Below are 13,879 nucleotides of genomic sequence, written 5' to 3' on the forward strand. Positions count from 1 at the left end.
CAGACTGCATGTTTCATACTCAATACAACTTAACAGTTAACAATATATTAACAAAGCTCTCCAAAATGGAAATTAAAACTAACTGCTGGAAGAAAAAAAAAAAAAACAACTAAGTGCTATAAACTAAAAGGTTTTAGGTAGTGTAACTGAAGATTAGAGGTTATCCTATAATTGGGAGAGACTTTATTTGATGAGAATACAAAATTGTATTGAGAATATTAAAGATATCCAAGCACATTATTTAATTAAGATAGTTTTACTTACGTATATGCTCACTCCAATCATCAGAATGTTCAAACATGGAGTAAAATAATTAAGGAAGATACGAGTATAATAATAGCTTATTCACTTTCACTAGTCAGAATTTAAAAAGAATTCTTGAAGCTTAAGCAACATTCCAGAAAGGCTAAATTGGGTTTAAATTGCTGGTTAATTTTACTTTTAAAAATATTTTGGGTAGGGGTAAATAGCATAATGGTTATGCAGAGACTCTCATGCTAGAGTCTCCAAAGTCCCAGGTTCAATTCCTCGCACTGCCATAAGCCAGAGCTGAGCAGTGTTGTGGTTAAAAACAACAACAACAACAAACATTTCCAGGGGTTGGGATACAGCTCACCATGTAGACCTCACATTTTACCATATGTATAAACCCAGGCTCAAGTCCTTGGACCACATGGGAGTACCTCACAGAGCACCAAGAGGAGCTTCACAAAAGGTGAAGTAGTACTGTGGCATCTCTTTTCTACCTCCCTATCTGAAAATGAAAAGGGAAAAAAGAAAACAAAAACCCAGAAGCAGTGGAATTATGAATATATGAAGTGGAGGTATGTATGTTCTCATCAAGTGAATAAATAATATTAAAATATTTTCAAGGCCCGAGGAGGAGTGGTTATGCAAACAACTTTCCTGCCTGGGGCTCTGAGGTCCCAGGTTCAATCCCCAGTACCACCATAAGACAGAGCTAATTATGCTGTTAGCATGAGGTCTTGAGTTCGATCCCTGGCAACACATGTACCAGAGTGATATCTGGTTCTCTCTCTCTCTCCTATCTTTCTAATAAATAAAATCTTTTAAAAAAAAAGTACTTTTGACAGATTATAAACATCGCTATAATAGTAATCGATGAATTTCTAACTTTTTAAAAACGTTTTTTAAATATTTTGTTGCCCTTGTTTTATTCTTGTAGTTATTGTTGTTGGATATGACAGAGAAATGAAGAGAGGTGGGGAAGACAGAGAGGGGAAGAGAAAGACACCTGCAGACCTGCTTCACCGCTTGTGAAGTGACTCCCCTGCAGGTGGGGAGTGGGGGCTTGAACCGGGATCCTTATGCTGGTCCTTGTGTTTCGCACCACCTGCGTTTAACCAGTTGCACTACCGCCTAACTCCTGAATTTCTAACTTCTAACCTGGGAAAGAAATCTTACCTTTATTATTTGATAGTACTTCATCTGTTCCTATTGGATGTCATTTACCATTTCCTACCTTCTCATTTTGCTTGCATGTCTTCCCTCAACCTTATTTTCACTAATGAAACTATTTAGATGAAAACAACTGGGAAAACAGGTTTGGGACCTTCTGAATGTTAAATATGAGGAGCAAAACTAAGCAGGGATTATTGGGGAGGAGAGGTTATCTGGGGCCTTCCCCAGCTCCCTCCCACTGAATTCATCACAGGGCCTCTTGAAAGAATTGCAAGGTAACACTCTGACCCGTATGCAGGTTCCATTCTTTTATTGTTATGAAGTAGAAATAGTACAAAGTGAATTTAAAGTGAAGAGAAAGCTCTGAGAGATAGGGTCCCCAAAGGCCTGGAAAGATTCCAAAAGGCATCTCGTGTGTGAATGTCCCCTCTTTTATTTTTTCCCTCTTCTTAAACTCTATATACGTCACACCCGAGCCAGCTTCCCACTGGCCTGCCAAAATCACCAGGTGTGGTTCCTTTATTAAAACTCCTCTGTGTGCATCCGTTGTGCTCTAGTTCCCCCTTCCCACACGTGCAAATACAGTGCAGCCAAGTGTGCTTCCAGGCTCTCCCGACATATTCCCTGACCTCAACAGGAATGATGACTTTTAATTTTAGTGAAGTCCCCTAGAATCTGAGAGCAAGAAATCAATTCTCTCTGCTCCTCCAAAGCCTGACATTCTCCTGGGTACTTACTGATAGCCAATGATTTTAAATAGGATGGTGATTTGTTTTTAAAGTCAATGACTTTGAGAATAATTCCATACCTGCAAACTAAAAGTGTTTTGGGGGTGGGGGTAGATAACATAATGGTTATGCAAGAGACTCTTGTGCCTGAGGATCCAAAGTCCCAGGTTCAATCCTCAACACCACTAGAAGCCAAAGTTGTACAGAGTGTTGTGGTAACTAGTAACACTTTGGCATCTAAATGTGATCTGCCTAGTCAGATAATTTTCTTTTTCTTTTTTAAATGTATATTTATTTTCCCTTTTGTTGCCCTTGTTTCTCATTGTTGTAGTTATTATTGTTGTTGTTTCTGATGTTGTCATAGTTGGACAGGACAGAGAGAAATGGAAAGAAGAGGGGAAGACAGAAAGGGGGAGAAATAGACAGACACCTGCAGGCCTGCTCCACCGCCTGTGAAGCAACTCCCCTGCAGGTGCGGAGCTGGGGTCTTGAACCATGATCCTTATGCCAGTCCTTGTGCTTTGTGGCACATGTGCTTAACCCGCTGTGCTACCACCCAACTCCCATTTTTATTTCTTTATTGGAGGATTAATGTTTTATGGTCAACAGTAAATACAATAGTTTGTACATGCATAACATTTTTTTCTTTTAATATAGAATGCTTCATGGATTTGTATGTCATCTTTGTGCAGGGGCAATGCTAATAGTCTCTGTATTGTTCCAATTCATAGTATATGTGCTGATGAAGCTTGGTTTTAGCTGTACTTTTTTTGGTGTTCTCAAAGTGAAGGCCATTTATTCTTCTGAGTACAGTTCTATGTTGAAGGTGAGCTCAAAGAAGGGGAAAATCATCTTTTTTTTTTTAAGAGAAGTTTTTTATTATTTTAAACTTTTATTTTTTGCTGAAAGGGTTCTCACTGGGGCTAGGTTCTGCATAAGGAATTCACCGCTCCTGATGGCTTCTGCCCCCTTTTTTTCTTCATTTGATAGGACAGAGAGAAACTGAGAGGGTAAGGGGTCTGATGGTGCATTTGTGGAGCACACACTTTATCATGAACAAGGACCCAGGTTGAAACCTCTGGTCCCCATCTGAAGAGAGATAGTTTTTTTTCCTTCTTCAGAAATTTAACTTTATTAAATGCTTCATGAGCTGGCAGCATCCTGTTTAGCAAGTCACAACAAGGACTTGCACAAAATAGGGGGTTCTTACAGTCAGAAAGAGGGTGAGATAAAATTATTAGCAAAAGATTACTTCAGATGAGAGATAGCTTTATGAATGGCTAAGTAGGGCTGCAGGTGTCTTTCCCTATCTTCCCCCCCCATTTCTGTCTTGTCAAATACAAAATAAAAGAAAAAAATTTTAAATAAAAAGAAATTGAGATAATTAATCCTTTCTTAAATAAAAAAAAAAAAAAGAAATTGAGAGATGAGGAGGAGACAAGGAGAAATAGACATCTGCAGCCCTGCTTCATCATTTATGAAGCTTACCCCCTGAATGTGGGGCTTGGGGGCTTGTACCTGGGTCCTTGCACATGATAACTATGCACTCACCTGGGTGAGCTGGGCCTAAAAATTATCTTTTAACAAGAAGTCAGACTTCAGTCAACCTTCCAGACACTAACTTAGATGCCACCATGATTCCATCCTGACTTCTCACCAATGTGCCCTAGAACCTCGCCTTTCCAGAGCTTCACCCCACTAGAAAAAGACAGAAACAGCCTGGGGGTATGGATCGACCTGCCAACGCCCATGTCCAGCGGAGAAGCAGTTACAGAAGCCAGAACTCCTACTTTCCGCCCTTCAAAAACAACCTTGATCCATACTCCCAGCGGGGAAGAATTGATAGGAGGAAGAAGAGGACTTTCAACTCCAGCTTCATCAGCACCCAGAGAGAGAGGAGGAAACGTAGAGGGACATATGGAGGTAGTTATGATGTCATGAGTGGCGGAGGGGAAGAGAGGAATGGATCAGGAAGAAAAGTGGAGTAATTATGTATAAATGTAGACAGATGTAGAGATGATGGCTGGCGATGTGGTGGCTTACAGTGGCGTGATTGAAGATTCAGAACCCTGGTGGTGGGAATGGAGTGGATTTATACTCCTGTTGACATGTAATTTTGTAAATCAACATTAAATCACTAAAATAAGTAAATAAATAATAAAAAACTTTCATGCCTGAGGTTCTGAAGTCCCAGGTTCAATCCCCAGCACCACCATAAGCCAAAGCTGATCAGTGTTCTGGTAAAAATAAATTCCAAAGTGACAGTACCGAGAAAAAATCAAAATGTTAAGCACACACAGCAGGGGCACAAGACTTAAAAGTGGCTCGTTCCTAGAACACACAAGCACAGAGACACAAAGACCACCGGGCCATTCCACCTGCAGGGTGGAAGCTTCACAACGGGTGAGCAGTGGTCTGGTGTCTCTCCCTTTGTTTCACTGTCACAATCTCTGACCTGCATATAGACTGTAGATAAGAGTCTAAAGGAAAGAGGGGAATAAAGAGTCTAAAGGAACGAGGGGCTGCAGGGAGCAGTAGAGTCGTGTCAGCACCGAGACCCAGCGACAATCCTGGTGGCAAAAATAAATAAAAATGCCAAGTCCTTCAACCAGCCAATAAAAAATAAGAGATCCCTGAGAGGCAAGAAAAAAACAGTTTAAATTACTGGACATCGCTTAACTTACCAAGAGGGTAACTCCGGCCCTTTCTTTCAGATTTCAATTCCCCATTGCAGCTGGTTACAACTTCAACTGTCCTGAGTTATTTCCACAAACACCTGAGGCCGGGGAGGTCCGGCCAACGCAACAAAGAATTCAGGCTACTGGGCTGGTGACTCCCTGAATGGCTGGAATGATGTCCTTTGACTCTCAACAAGGCAGTTAATAGTCTTCACAGCTCATTTCAGAGATGAGCCCCCTCCCCCCACAAACACACACACACACACACACACAAAGCCGTCAAGCCTGGGGGGGGTGGCTCCGTCGGTAGAGTGCATATGTACCTGCTTTGCACGAATCCTCGGGGGAGGCAAAGCACCAAGGATAGAGACAAGTGGGACTCTATTGAACTCAGCTTTGGTGTCTTTAACAAAAATACAAAGTAGAAAACTGGGTCCGGGATGCGAGGCCCTGGGCTGACTCTAAAACGAGACAATCCGCGTCTCTCCACATCACCCAGCGCAAACTTAACCCAGCCTCCACACCTCAGGTAGTTGCACTTCACTACACTAACTGGACACAAAAGTGCCAAACTGTCAAGAGACCATGCGTGGCCAACGTCACGTTCCTCCCACCCCCAATCCCCTCAACCATCCGCCAGGTCGGGCGGAAGTTCGAGGCCGCACTCCCAGGCGGGACTGAGGAGGAAGGATATCAGCAGCCGCGGCAAGACGGACTGCAACTCCCGGCGGCACATTTCCTCGGGCCAACGGGCCAGTTCCTCCAGGGAGGCCGCGCTCGCAGACACAGCACCTTCCTGCGACATGCTGGCAGGAAGCTATCAAGCCAGCCACCGCCACCTCCAGAATACAGCTTTGAACGCGCGCGCTGCTGACGCCGGAACTCCCGACAACCCTTTGGACCTCACCGCCGGAAACCGATGCCACGGAGATCCCGTGCGGACCGCAGCCCTCGGGTAGAGCGTCGGGCCTATCTGGCCCTCGGAGGCCTCGCCTCACTGGTGTGCGGGCGTCCTGATGTCACGGCCGCTTCGCCTCCGCGGAGTAGCAGCGCCCACCTGCTGGCTGCGGTTCCAGGTTCTGGAGGGAGGGGAGAGGTGAGGGCTGGTGGGGTGGGGATCCCCACAAGATCCCTCTTTCCGCTTAGGTTGTGAGTAGCTCCATGGGTGGGAAGGCTTGGAGTTGCAGCCTGGCCACCCTGAATTGCTAAGAGATAAGCCTTCTGATAAGTAGTCTGATTGATGGGAATCAACACGCACTCCCGGAATTGTTCTTTGGCAAAATGGTTGATTTTGTGAGAGGGACTCAGGAGGCATCTGGGTGGGGGAGGAGGGACCTAATCAATGGAGAAGATGAAACCTTAAATAAACCTTTTCCTTCTTGATGACCCACTAGACTTGCCTTCCATTCTTCCCAAAGTCTCTTGTGTTAACTTTAAAAGAGGATGTCTAGGGCCACGTGGTGAGTTACTCAGAATTTCCGAGTTGTTTCTATACAGGAGGTCCCTATGTTGTGACCAAGATTTTCCTTACTTTTCCTCTTTTAACTTGCTTCATGTTTGCTTGGTTTACTTGTCCAGCCTTGGAAGAACCCAAGAGGGCGACAGATGGCTTCTCTCCAGACCATGAGGAATACGGTGGCACCATTCTATGTATAAGAAAACATATCGTTGCATGGCTTCCACAGCTACTGACTTATCCAAACTGCACACTAACTGCCTAAATTTTGTGTCTGCTTTGTCATCAAACTAACCTTTTACTAATTACTTAAAAATCACACGACTTGCAGGTACTCAGGACTTCAGTTCTCTATGAAACATTCCTAGTGAGATTTTTTTGGATGGATTTACACACCCCAAAGCACAACTGTGCATGTTGTTGAGGGAGGCTCATCTATGAAAATAACGTCTTTATTGCTTTTAGTTTGTACCTGGGATGGGCTCAGGATATTCGGGGATTGTAGGCGGGTGGGGCTGAAAAGCGGGGGTAAATGGATTTGGACGGCATGGTGTCTAGAAGCAAAGTAATTGGATTTGTTATTTTTCTGCCTGAAACCACAGACTTTTAAAAAAAGTTTTTAAAATTATCTTTATTTATTGGATAGAGGCAGTCATAAATCAAGAGGGAAGGGGGAGATAGGAACAGAGACATCTGCAACACTGCTTCACCATTTGCAAAGTGTGCTCAATCAGATGTGGCACCACCTGGCCCTGTTTTTTTGTTTGTTTGTTTTTGTTTTTTTCCCCGTACTTGTTGCTCTTTGAGTTTTGCTTCATTTTTTACAGTTTGTTCTTGTCTTAAACTTTTGAAATCTGCAAAATGTATGTATGTTTTTAAACAATAGAAAAATATGTCATTACTTTTCTGACAACACAGTATTCCCTCTCCATTACTTTCTTTCTTTTTTGGTCTCCAGGGTTATCGCTGGGGCTCCGTGCCTGCACTATGAATCAACTGCTACTGGAGGCTATTTTTTTCCCTTTTGGTGCCCTTGTTTATCGTTGTTGTTAATATTATTGGTGTTATTGCTGTCATTGTTGGATAGGACAGAGTGAAATTAATAAAAGAGGGGAAGACAGAGAGGGGGAGAGAAAGAGAGACACCTGCAGACCTGCTTCACCACTTGTGAAGCGACCCCCCTGCAGGTGGGGAGCCAGGGACTAGAATCAGGATCCATATGCTGCCCATGCGCTTCAGCCATGTGCGCTTAGCCCGCTGTGCTACTGCCCAGCCCCCTCTCCATTAGTTTTATAGAAAAGGCAACTGTATGGAGACAATGGGTTGTTTACTATTGCATTTTAATGAAGTGTGTCAAATTTTTTTTTTCTTCACAGCTAAGTCAAAAGAACAAGCTTTTATAAAAAGTCATTTGAGAGCATTTCTAAATATTTGTAACTGCAGCTGAAGAGAATTTTACTCCAACAAAGCTAATTGAAGAACTTAGACAAGTTTGTGTATTATTACTTCTATCCAGAAGTTGAAGACCCTGCCTTTGATTTTTAAGAACTGTGTGTATTTAATGAGAATGACCTTTCGATTTAATTTCACAATAGAAGATCATCTGGCAAATAAATTAGCACCCATTGAAGATGGAGGTTTGGCCCTGGATTCCTCAAAAGAGTCTTCAGTCTCAGAAGGTGAAGAAGGTAAACAGAGGGACAGAAAATGTTCTACTGTGCATTCTGACTTGCCTCCAAATCACTTGTGGAAACCTGACTCTGTGAGTAGTGCAGCTTTCTCTCAAGACACAGACAGCTCATTCAAGGGAGTTAACAGTTCAAGTAACTTGGAACCACATGAAAAACAGCCCTGCTTGAGAGTTGCCAAAGAACATTCTAGGCCTAATGATATCAAGAAGGTTTTAGAAAATAAAGTGTTGGAAACATTACCAGGCCTCCAGGATGTGAATGTACTCATAGTGAAAACCATCTTGTTGAAAGAGAACTTCTCTGGGGAAAACATTGTTTCCAAAAGCTTTTCTTCACACTCTGATCTTATTACAGGTGTGTATGAAGGTGGTTTAAAGGTCTGGGAATGTACCTTTGACCTCTTGACTTACTTCACAAAGGCCAAAGTAAAATTTGCTGGGAAAAAAGTATTGGATCTTGGCTGTGGATCTGGGTTGCTGGGTATAATTGCATCTAAGGGAGGGGCCAGAGAAATCCATTTTCAAGATTATAATAGCTTGGTGATTGACGAAGTAACTTTACCTAACGTCATTGCTAATTCCACTTTGGAAAATGAAGAAAATGACCTAAAAGAACCAGAAGTAAAAAGAGGCAGGAAATCAAAAGTTGCACAGAAGTTGCATCAGTGTCGGTTCTTCTCTGGCGAGTGGTCTGAATTTTGTAAGCTTGTACTTGGCAGTGAAAAGCTCTTTGAAAAATACGATCTTATTCTTACTTCTGAAACCATTTACAATCCAGATTATTATGATTCTTTACACCAAACGTTGTTTAGATTGTTAGATAAGCATGGACAAGTGCTTTTGGCCAGCAAAGCACATTATTTCGGTGTAGGTGGAGGTATTCATCTCTTTCAGAAGTTTGTAGAAGAAAGGAATGTATTTGAGATTAGAATACTTGAAATAATTGATGAAGGACTAAAGAGAGTGCTACTTGAGATGACTTTTAAATGCCCAAGTTAATGCCTACTGAGTGTCCTAAATGGAGTAAAGAGACTGACCAAAAACTTGTTTTTAGTGTTTGATTTCGGCTTTGCTACTAGTTTTCTCTGACTTTACACATTTGTGTAGTTTTGTTTACCAAGAAACAAGCCAGCACATCGAAAACTTTGTATTTGCTAAAGGAGATTGGGAAAATAGCATCCCCCACCCCACCCCCCCAAAAAAAAAGGAAAATAACGCCCATGAACATTTGATAAGAGTTCCTAGAATATCATTTCCCATTTTCTACCTTCATTCTATCTGACCTTTCTACCACCTTGGACATTATGTAAATTTTTACATAGAAAACATGCTGATTCTTATCTCCAGTTTGATTTCTTCCCAGTGTTAGTTTCTATTCATTTGAAGTGCCTGGTCATATCACCATGCAGTTAACCTGAAAGACGTATATAATGAATCACTAACTGGGACTAAATCTAAATATTAGGTTAAAGGCTTTAAGTAGGAAGTTTAGTTTTACTTAATTTCTTTTTTTTTTAATTTTTATTTTATTTATTTTTTCCCTTTTGTTGCCCTTGTTGTTTTATTGTTGTAGTTATTATTGTTGTTGTCGTTGTTGGATAGAACAGAGAGAAATGGAGAGAGGGAGGGGAAGACAGAGAGGAGGAGAGAAAGATAGACACCTGCAGACCTGCTTCACCGCCTGTGAAGCGACTCCCCTGCAGGTGGGGAGTCGGGGTTCGAACCGGGATCCTTATGCCGGTCCTTGTGCTTTGCGCCACCTGTGCTTAACCCGCTGCACTACAGCTCGACTCCCGTTTTACTTAATTTCTCTTGGTTTTTTTTTTTTTTAATAATTTATTTCTTTATTGGGGAATTAATGTTTTACATTCAACAGTAAATACAATAGTTTGTACATGCATAACATTCCCCAGATTCCCATTTAACAATACAACCCCCACTATGTCAATTTCTCTTGTATAATGAGAGTTACACTAAGCAGTTGGATTCACATTGAGATGGGAGAAATAAAGGAAACTGCCATGCAGTATAAAAATGCTATAGAGAAATATATATATATCTGAGGCATTGCATATGTAATGTCACTGCTTCCAGGTCAACTTTCCATTCAGTGAGAGGGAGAGAGAAGCATTGGAGCTTCTGGTATTGGTATGCACAGTTTTAGGGCTCAAATATGAGTAGCAAGGCATGCACCATATCTGTTGAGCTATCTGTTCAGCCCAGAAGCTATGATTTAACAGCTAGAATAGAAAGGGTGAGGAAGAGAGAACCGGAGTATCAATCTGGCACATATGATGTGATGTGATGCTGATCACTAAATTTGGGACCTCATGCTTGAGATTCCAATATCTCATCTACTGGATCTCAGGAGTTATACTTAAAAAAAATTTTTTTATTTATAAAAAGGAAGCACAAAAACCATAGAATAAGAGGGCTACAACTCTACACAATTCCTACCACCAGTACTCTGTATCCCATCCCCTCCCCTGATAACTTTCCTATTCTTTATCCCTCTGTGAGTTATAATTCTTATGATTAACACCTTGTATCCAAGTATGAGATGCTTGAGTCTTGGTAAGGGGGAAAGAATTCCAGATATGGGGAAGTATGAACTTGCTAGTTGTTAATTAGTAGGAAAAAAAGGAAAGCATTCACATTCTAGTGTGACTTTTTCACATGAATATGTCTGGAACAGAGATCTGCCTTCCTAGCTATATGGTATAATTGGCAGTAATTTTTTCCTTCTTTGAAGCACATAGAATTAGGTAAAGCTTTGATTTGATGATACATCCCAGACAATTACTAAATACTTCGTACATCTTATTTAATATTTATAACCTTTTTGAAGTATAACATCCTCACTTTCACGATAGTCATAATAGCTGACAGCGTCACATTTACTATGCAAAACAGAAGCACATTACATATACTAACATCTAATTTTCTTTTCTTTTTTTAAGTATTCCCTTTTGTTGCCCTTGCTGTTTTTTTGTTGTAGTTATTGTCATTGTTGGATAGGACAGAGAGAAATGGAGAGGGGAGGGGAAGACAGGGAGAGAAAGACACCTGCAGACCAACTTCACTGCCTGTGAAGTGGCTCCCCTGCAGGTGGGGAGCCAGGGGCTCGAACCAGGGGATCCTTACATTAGTCCTTGTGCTTTTTGCCACCAGCGCTTAACCTGCTGCACTACCGCCCGATTCCCACTAAAATCTAATTTTAACGAGAGCCCTAACTTAAGTTTACTATGTCTATAGATGAACTGAGACTCAAGAAAGTAAATTGGTTCTGATCATATACCTTAACTTGGGCCAGAACCTAAACTAAAGTCTTTTTCTTTTACTTTTATTTATTTATTTATTTTATTAGATAGGATAGAGAGAAATTCAGAGAGGGTGGGGAGTCAGAGAGAGGGAGGGAAAGATAGACACCTGCAGACCTTCTTCACCACTGGTGAAGTGTTCCCCCTGCTAGTGGGGAGTGAGGGGCTCCAACCTGGGTCCACCATGTGTCCTTTCCTGTAGTACTATGTGCACTTAACCATGTGTGCCACCACATGGCCTCCTAAAAAAGTTTTTTTTTAAATTTATTTTTTATTTTATTTAAGAAAGGATAAATTAACAAAACCAGAGGGTGTTGTTGAGGTGGTCTGGTGTCGGGCTGCACCGCGGAGAAGAGAGCGGACGTCCAGAGCAAAGGGGTACACAAATCTTTATTATAGGATGGGGGGGAGGTTTGAACTAGCCCTCCCCCCGCCAAGAGAATTGGATCAGTCCAATTAATTCCGCAGGCCTGCTTGGCCCCGCCCCAAGGAACCCCGAGAGAGGGTTCCTGAGTCCGAGAGTTCCAGAGTGACAGAGTTCCTGAGTTCGAGAGTGCCAGAGTTTCAGAGGGTTCCCCAGTACGAGAGTTGCTGAGTTCCGGAGTTCGAGAGTTTCAGGGTTACAGAGTAAGAGAGAGTGCCAGAGAGACAGAGTTCCAGGGTTCCTGAGTTCCAGAGTAAAAGAAAGAGTGCTTGCACCGCTGCAAAGAGACAGCAGAGTTCTGTTTGGTGATTAGTTTGTCTTAGTTTATGAATCGTTCCTGAATAAAGAAATACAGCTTCCCTGCCCAGCCGTGTGTCCGTGAGTCTCTGTTCACCACTGCGAAGCTACCCGCCCGGCAAGAGCCTACAAATTTTAACAACAAGAGGGTAGGAGGGGTACAACTCCACACAATTCCCACCACCCAATCTCCATATCCCACCCCCTCCCCTGATAGCTTTCCCACTCTCTATCCCTCTGGGAGCATGGACCCAGGGTCATTGTGGGTTATAGAAGGTGGAAGGTCTGGCTTCTGTAATTGCTTCCCCGCTGAACATGGGTGTTGACTGGTCGGTCCATACTCCTAGTCTGCCTCTCTCTTTCCCTAGTAGGGTGGGTCTCTGGGGAAGCAGAGCTCCAGGACACATTGGTGGGGTCTTCAGTCCAGGGAAGCCTGACCGGCATCCTGATGGCAACTGGAACCTGGTGACTGAAAAGAGAGTTAACATACAAAGCCAAACAAATTGTTGAGCAATCATGGACCCAAAGCTTGGAATAGTGGAGAGGAAGTGTTAGGGGGGTACTCACTGCAAACTCTAGTGTACTTCTGCTTTCAGGTATATATTTTGCCCCAGTTTATGGATACGTGTGAACATATGCTCTCTCTCACAGAAACTGGTGTATATCTAGGTTTTGGGACTTTGTTAGAAAGTGAACCACCTGGGATGGAATTAGAGAATACTATGAAAGGAAAGGTCTCACCTGAGTAATGAAGCTGAAGGGTTGTCATTCCACATGTGAAGTCTCTGGACACAGTCTGAGCTGAAGCATGTTGAGGTTAAAGTCTTTTTCAGAACTGTTTTTTTTTTTTTCTTTTAATCACTGTGGTGAATATGTTTGTTTTTGCCACCAGGGTTATCACTGGGACTTGGCACCCGCATTATAAATCCATCATTCCCAGTGGCCACTTTTTCCTTTTTTTTCCCCTTTCTGTTGTTTATTTGATAGGACAAAGAGAAATTGAGATGGGGGTGGGGGTGGCTCTGGGGATAAGAAGAAAGAAAGAAAGACACCTGTAGATATACTTCACTTCTTATGAAGCTTCGTTCCAGCAGTTAGGGAGCCGGGGATTGAACCTGGGACCTTTCTCATAATATGTGAGTTCAACTGGATGTACTACTGCCCAGCCCCCCAATATGTATACTCTAAATATGCCAAAGCACTGCTCAGCTATGGTACATAGTAGTAGGGGGCACAGAACCCACTACCTCTAGGGCCACAAACATTCAAGTTTGATGTGCCACTGCTTCATTATCTCCTTGGCCCCACCCAATGCCTTTTTTTTTTTTTAAAGATTTATTTATTAATGATAGGAAAAGAGGAGAGAGAACCAGAGCATCACTCTGGCACATGTGAACTGAGTCTAAGCCCAGTGTTGTAGCTAATGTGCCACCTCCCAGGCCACCCCAATGCTGTTTATTTTATTTTTTTTATATTTATTTCCTTTTGTTGCCTTTGTTGTTTCATTATTGTAGTTATTATTGTTGTTGTTATTGATGCTGTCATTGTTGGATAGGACAGAGAGAAATGGAGAGAGGAGGGGAAGACAGAGAGAGGGAGAGAAAGATAGACACCTGTAGACTTGCTTCACTGCTTGTGAAGTGACCCGCCCCCCCAGCAGGTGGGGATCCTTACGCCAGTCCTTGCGCTTTGTGCCACCTGTGCTTAACCCGCTGCACTACCACCGACTCCCCCCAATGCCCGTTTTACATCACAACTGTTTCTCAACAGCTTTTCGTAATTCTGAAGTGAGAGCCAGAGCTAAACTTGTACACATTATTAAAAATTATATAGCAGTCTCTGATGCATGTATAATATGTGTAAC

The 13,879-nt window shown here is 42.5% G+C and overlaps 2 protein-coding genes and 1 non-coding gene across 8 annotated transcripts in view; 1 reads left to right on the forward strand and 2 right to left on the reverse strand.

Annotated features, from left to right (window-relative positions):
- The window catches only part of FIRRM (FIGNL1 interacting regulator of recombination and mitosis), a 61,998-nt gene extending 56,338 nt beyond the window's left edge, over positions 1-5,660 (reverse strand). For 2 of the 3 annotated variants that reach the window (XM_016191976.2, XM_016191977.2), the window contains exons 1-2: positions 5,523-5,660; positions 265-304 (exon numbers count right to left, since the gene is read on the reverse strand). In XM_016191976.2, coding sequence (XP_016047462.2) covers positions 265-304; positions 5,523-5,633 — 151 coding nt within the window. In that variant the 5' untranslated portion in view covers positions 5,634-5,660. The remainder of the gene's footprint in view (positions 1-264; positions 305-5,522) is intronic. The other variant, XM_060197926.1, reaches the window with a different exon arrangement.
- On the reverse strand, positions 2,798-2,901 carry LOC132540564 (U6 spliceosomal RNA). The gene has a single exon (XR_009551763.1). It is a non-coding gene; the product is annotated as a U6 spliceosomal RNA (small nuclear RNA).
- Positions 5,661-5,692: 32 nt separating the features above from the next.
- On the forward strand, positions 5,693-9,017 carry METTL18 (methyltransferase 18, RPL3 N3(tau)-histidine). 4 transcript variants are annotated; one of them, XM_007531783.3, is made up of 3 exons: positions 5,693-5,924; positions 6,407-6,615; positions 7,661-9,017. In XM_007531783.3, the coding sequence occupies exon 3, from the start codon at positions 7,846-7,848 to the stop codon at positions 8,971-8,973; it is 1,128 nt and encodes a 375-aa protein (XP_007531845.2). In that variant the 5' UTR covers positions 5,693-5,924; positions 6,407-6,615; positions 7,661-7,845; the 3' UTR covers positions 8,974-9,017. The 4 variants fall into 4 exon arrangements, with proteins under 4 accessions (XP_007531845.2, XP_016047459.1, XP_060053912.1 ...); XM_016191973.2 differs by having other exon boundaries at positions 6,407-6,478; XM_060197929.1 differs by having other exon boundaries at positions 5,693-5,904.
- Positions 9,018-13,879: the final 4,862 nt, after the last annotated feature.

The sequence above is a fragment of the Erinaceus europaeus genome, chromosome 9 (genome assembly GCF_950295315.1).
Source record: "Erinaceus europaeus chromosome 9, mEriEur2.1, whole genome shotgun sequence".
Lineage (NCBI taxonomy): Eukaryota > Metazoa > Chordata > Mammalia > Eulipotyphla > Erinaceidae > Erinaceus > Erinaceus europaeus.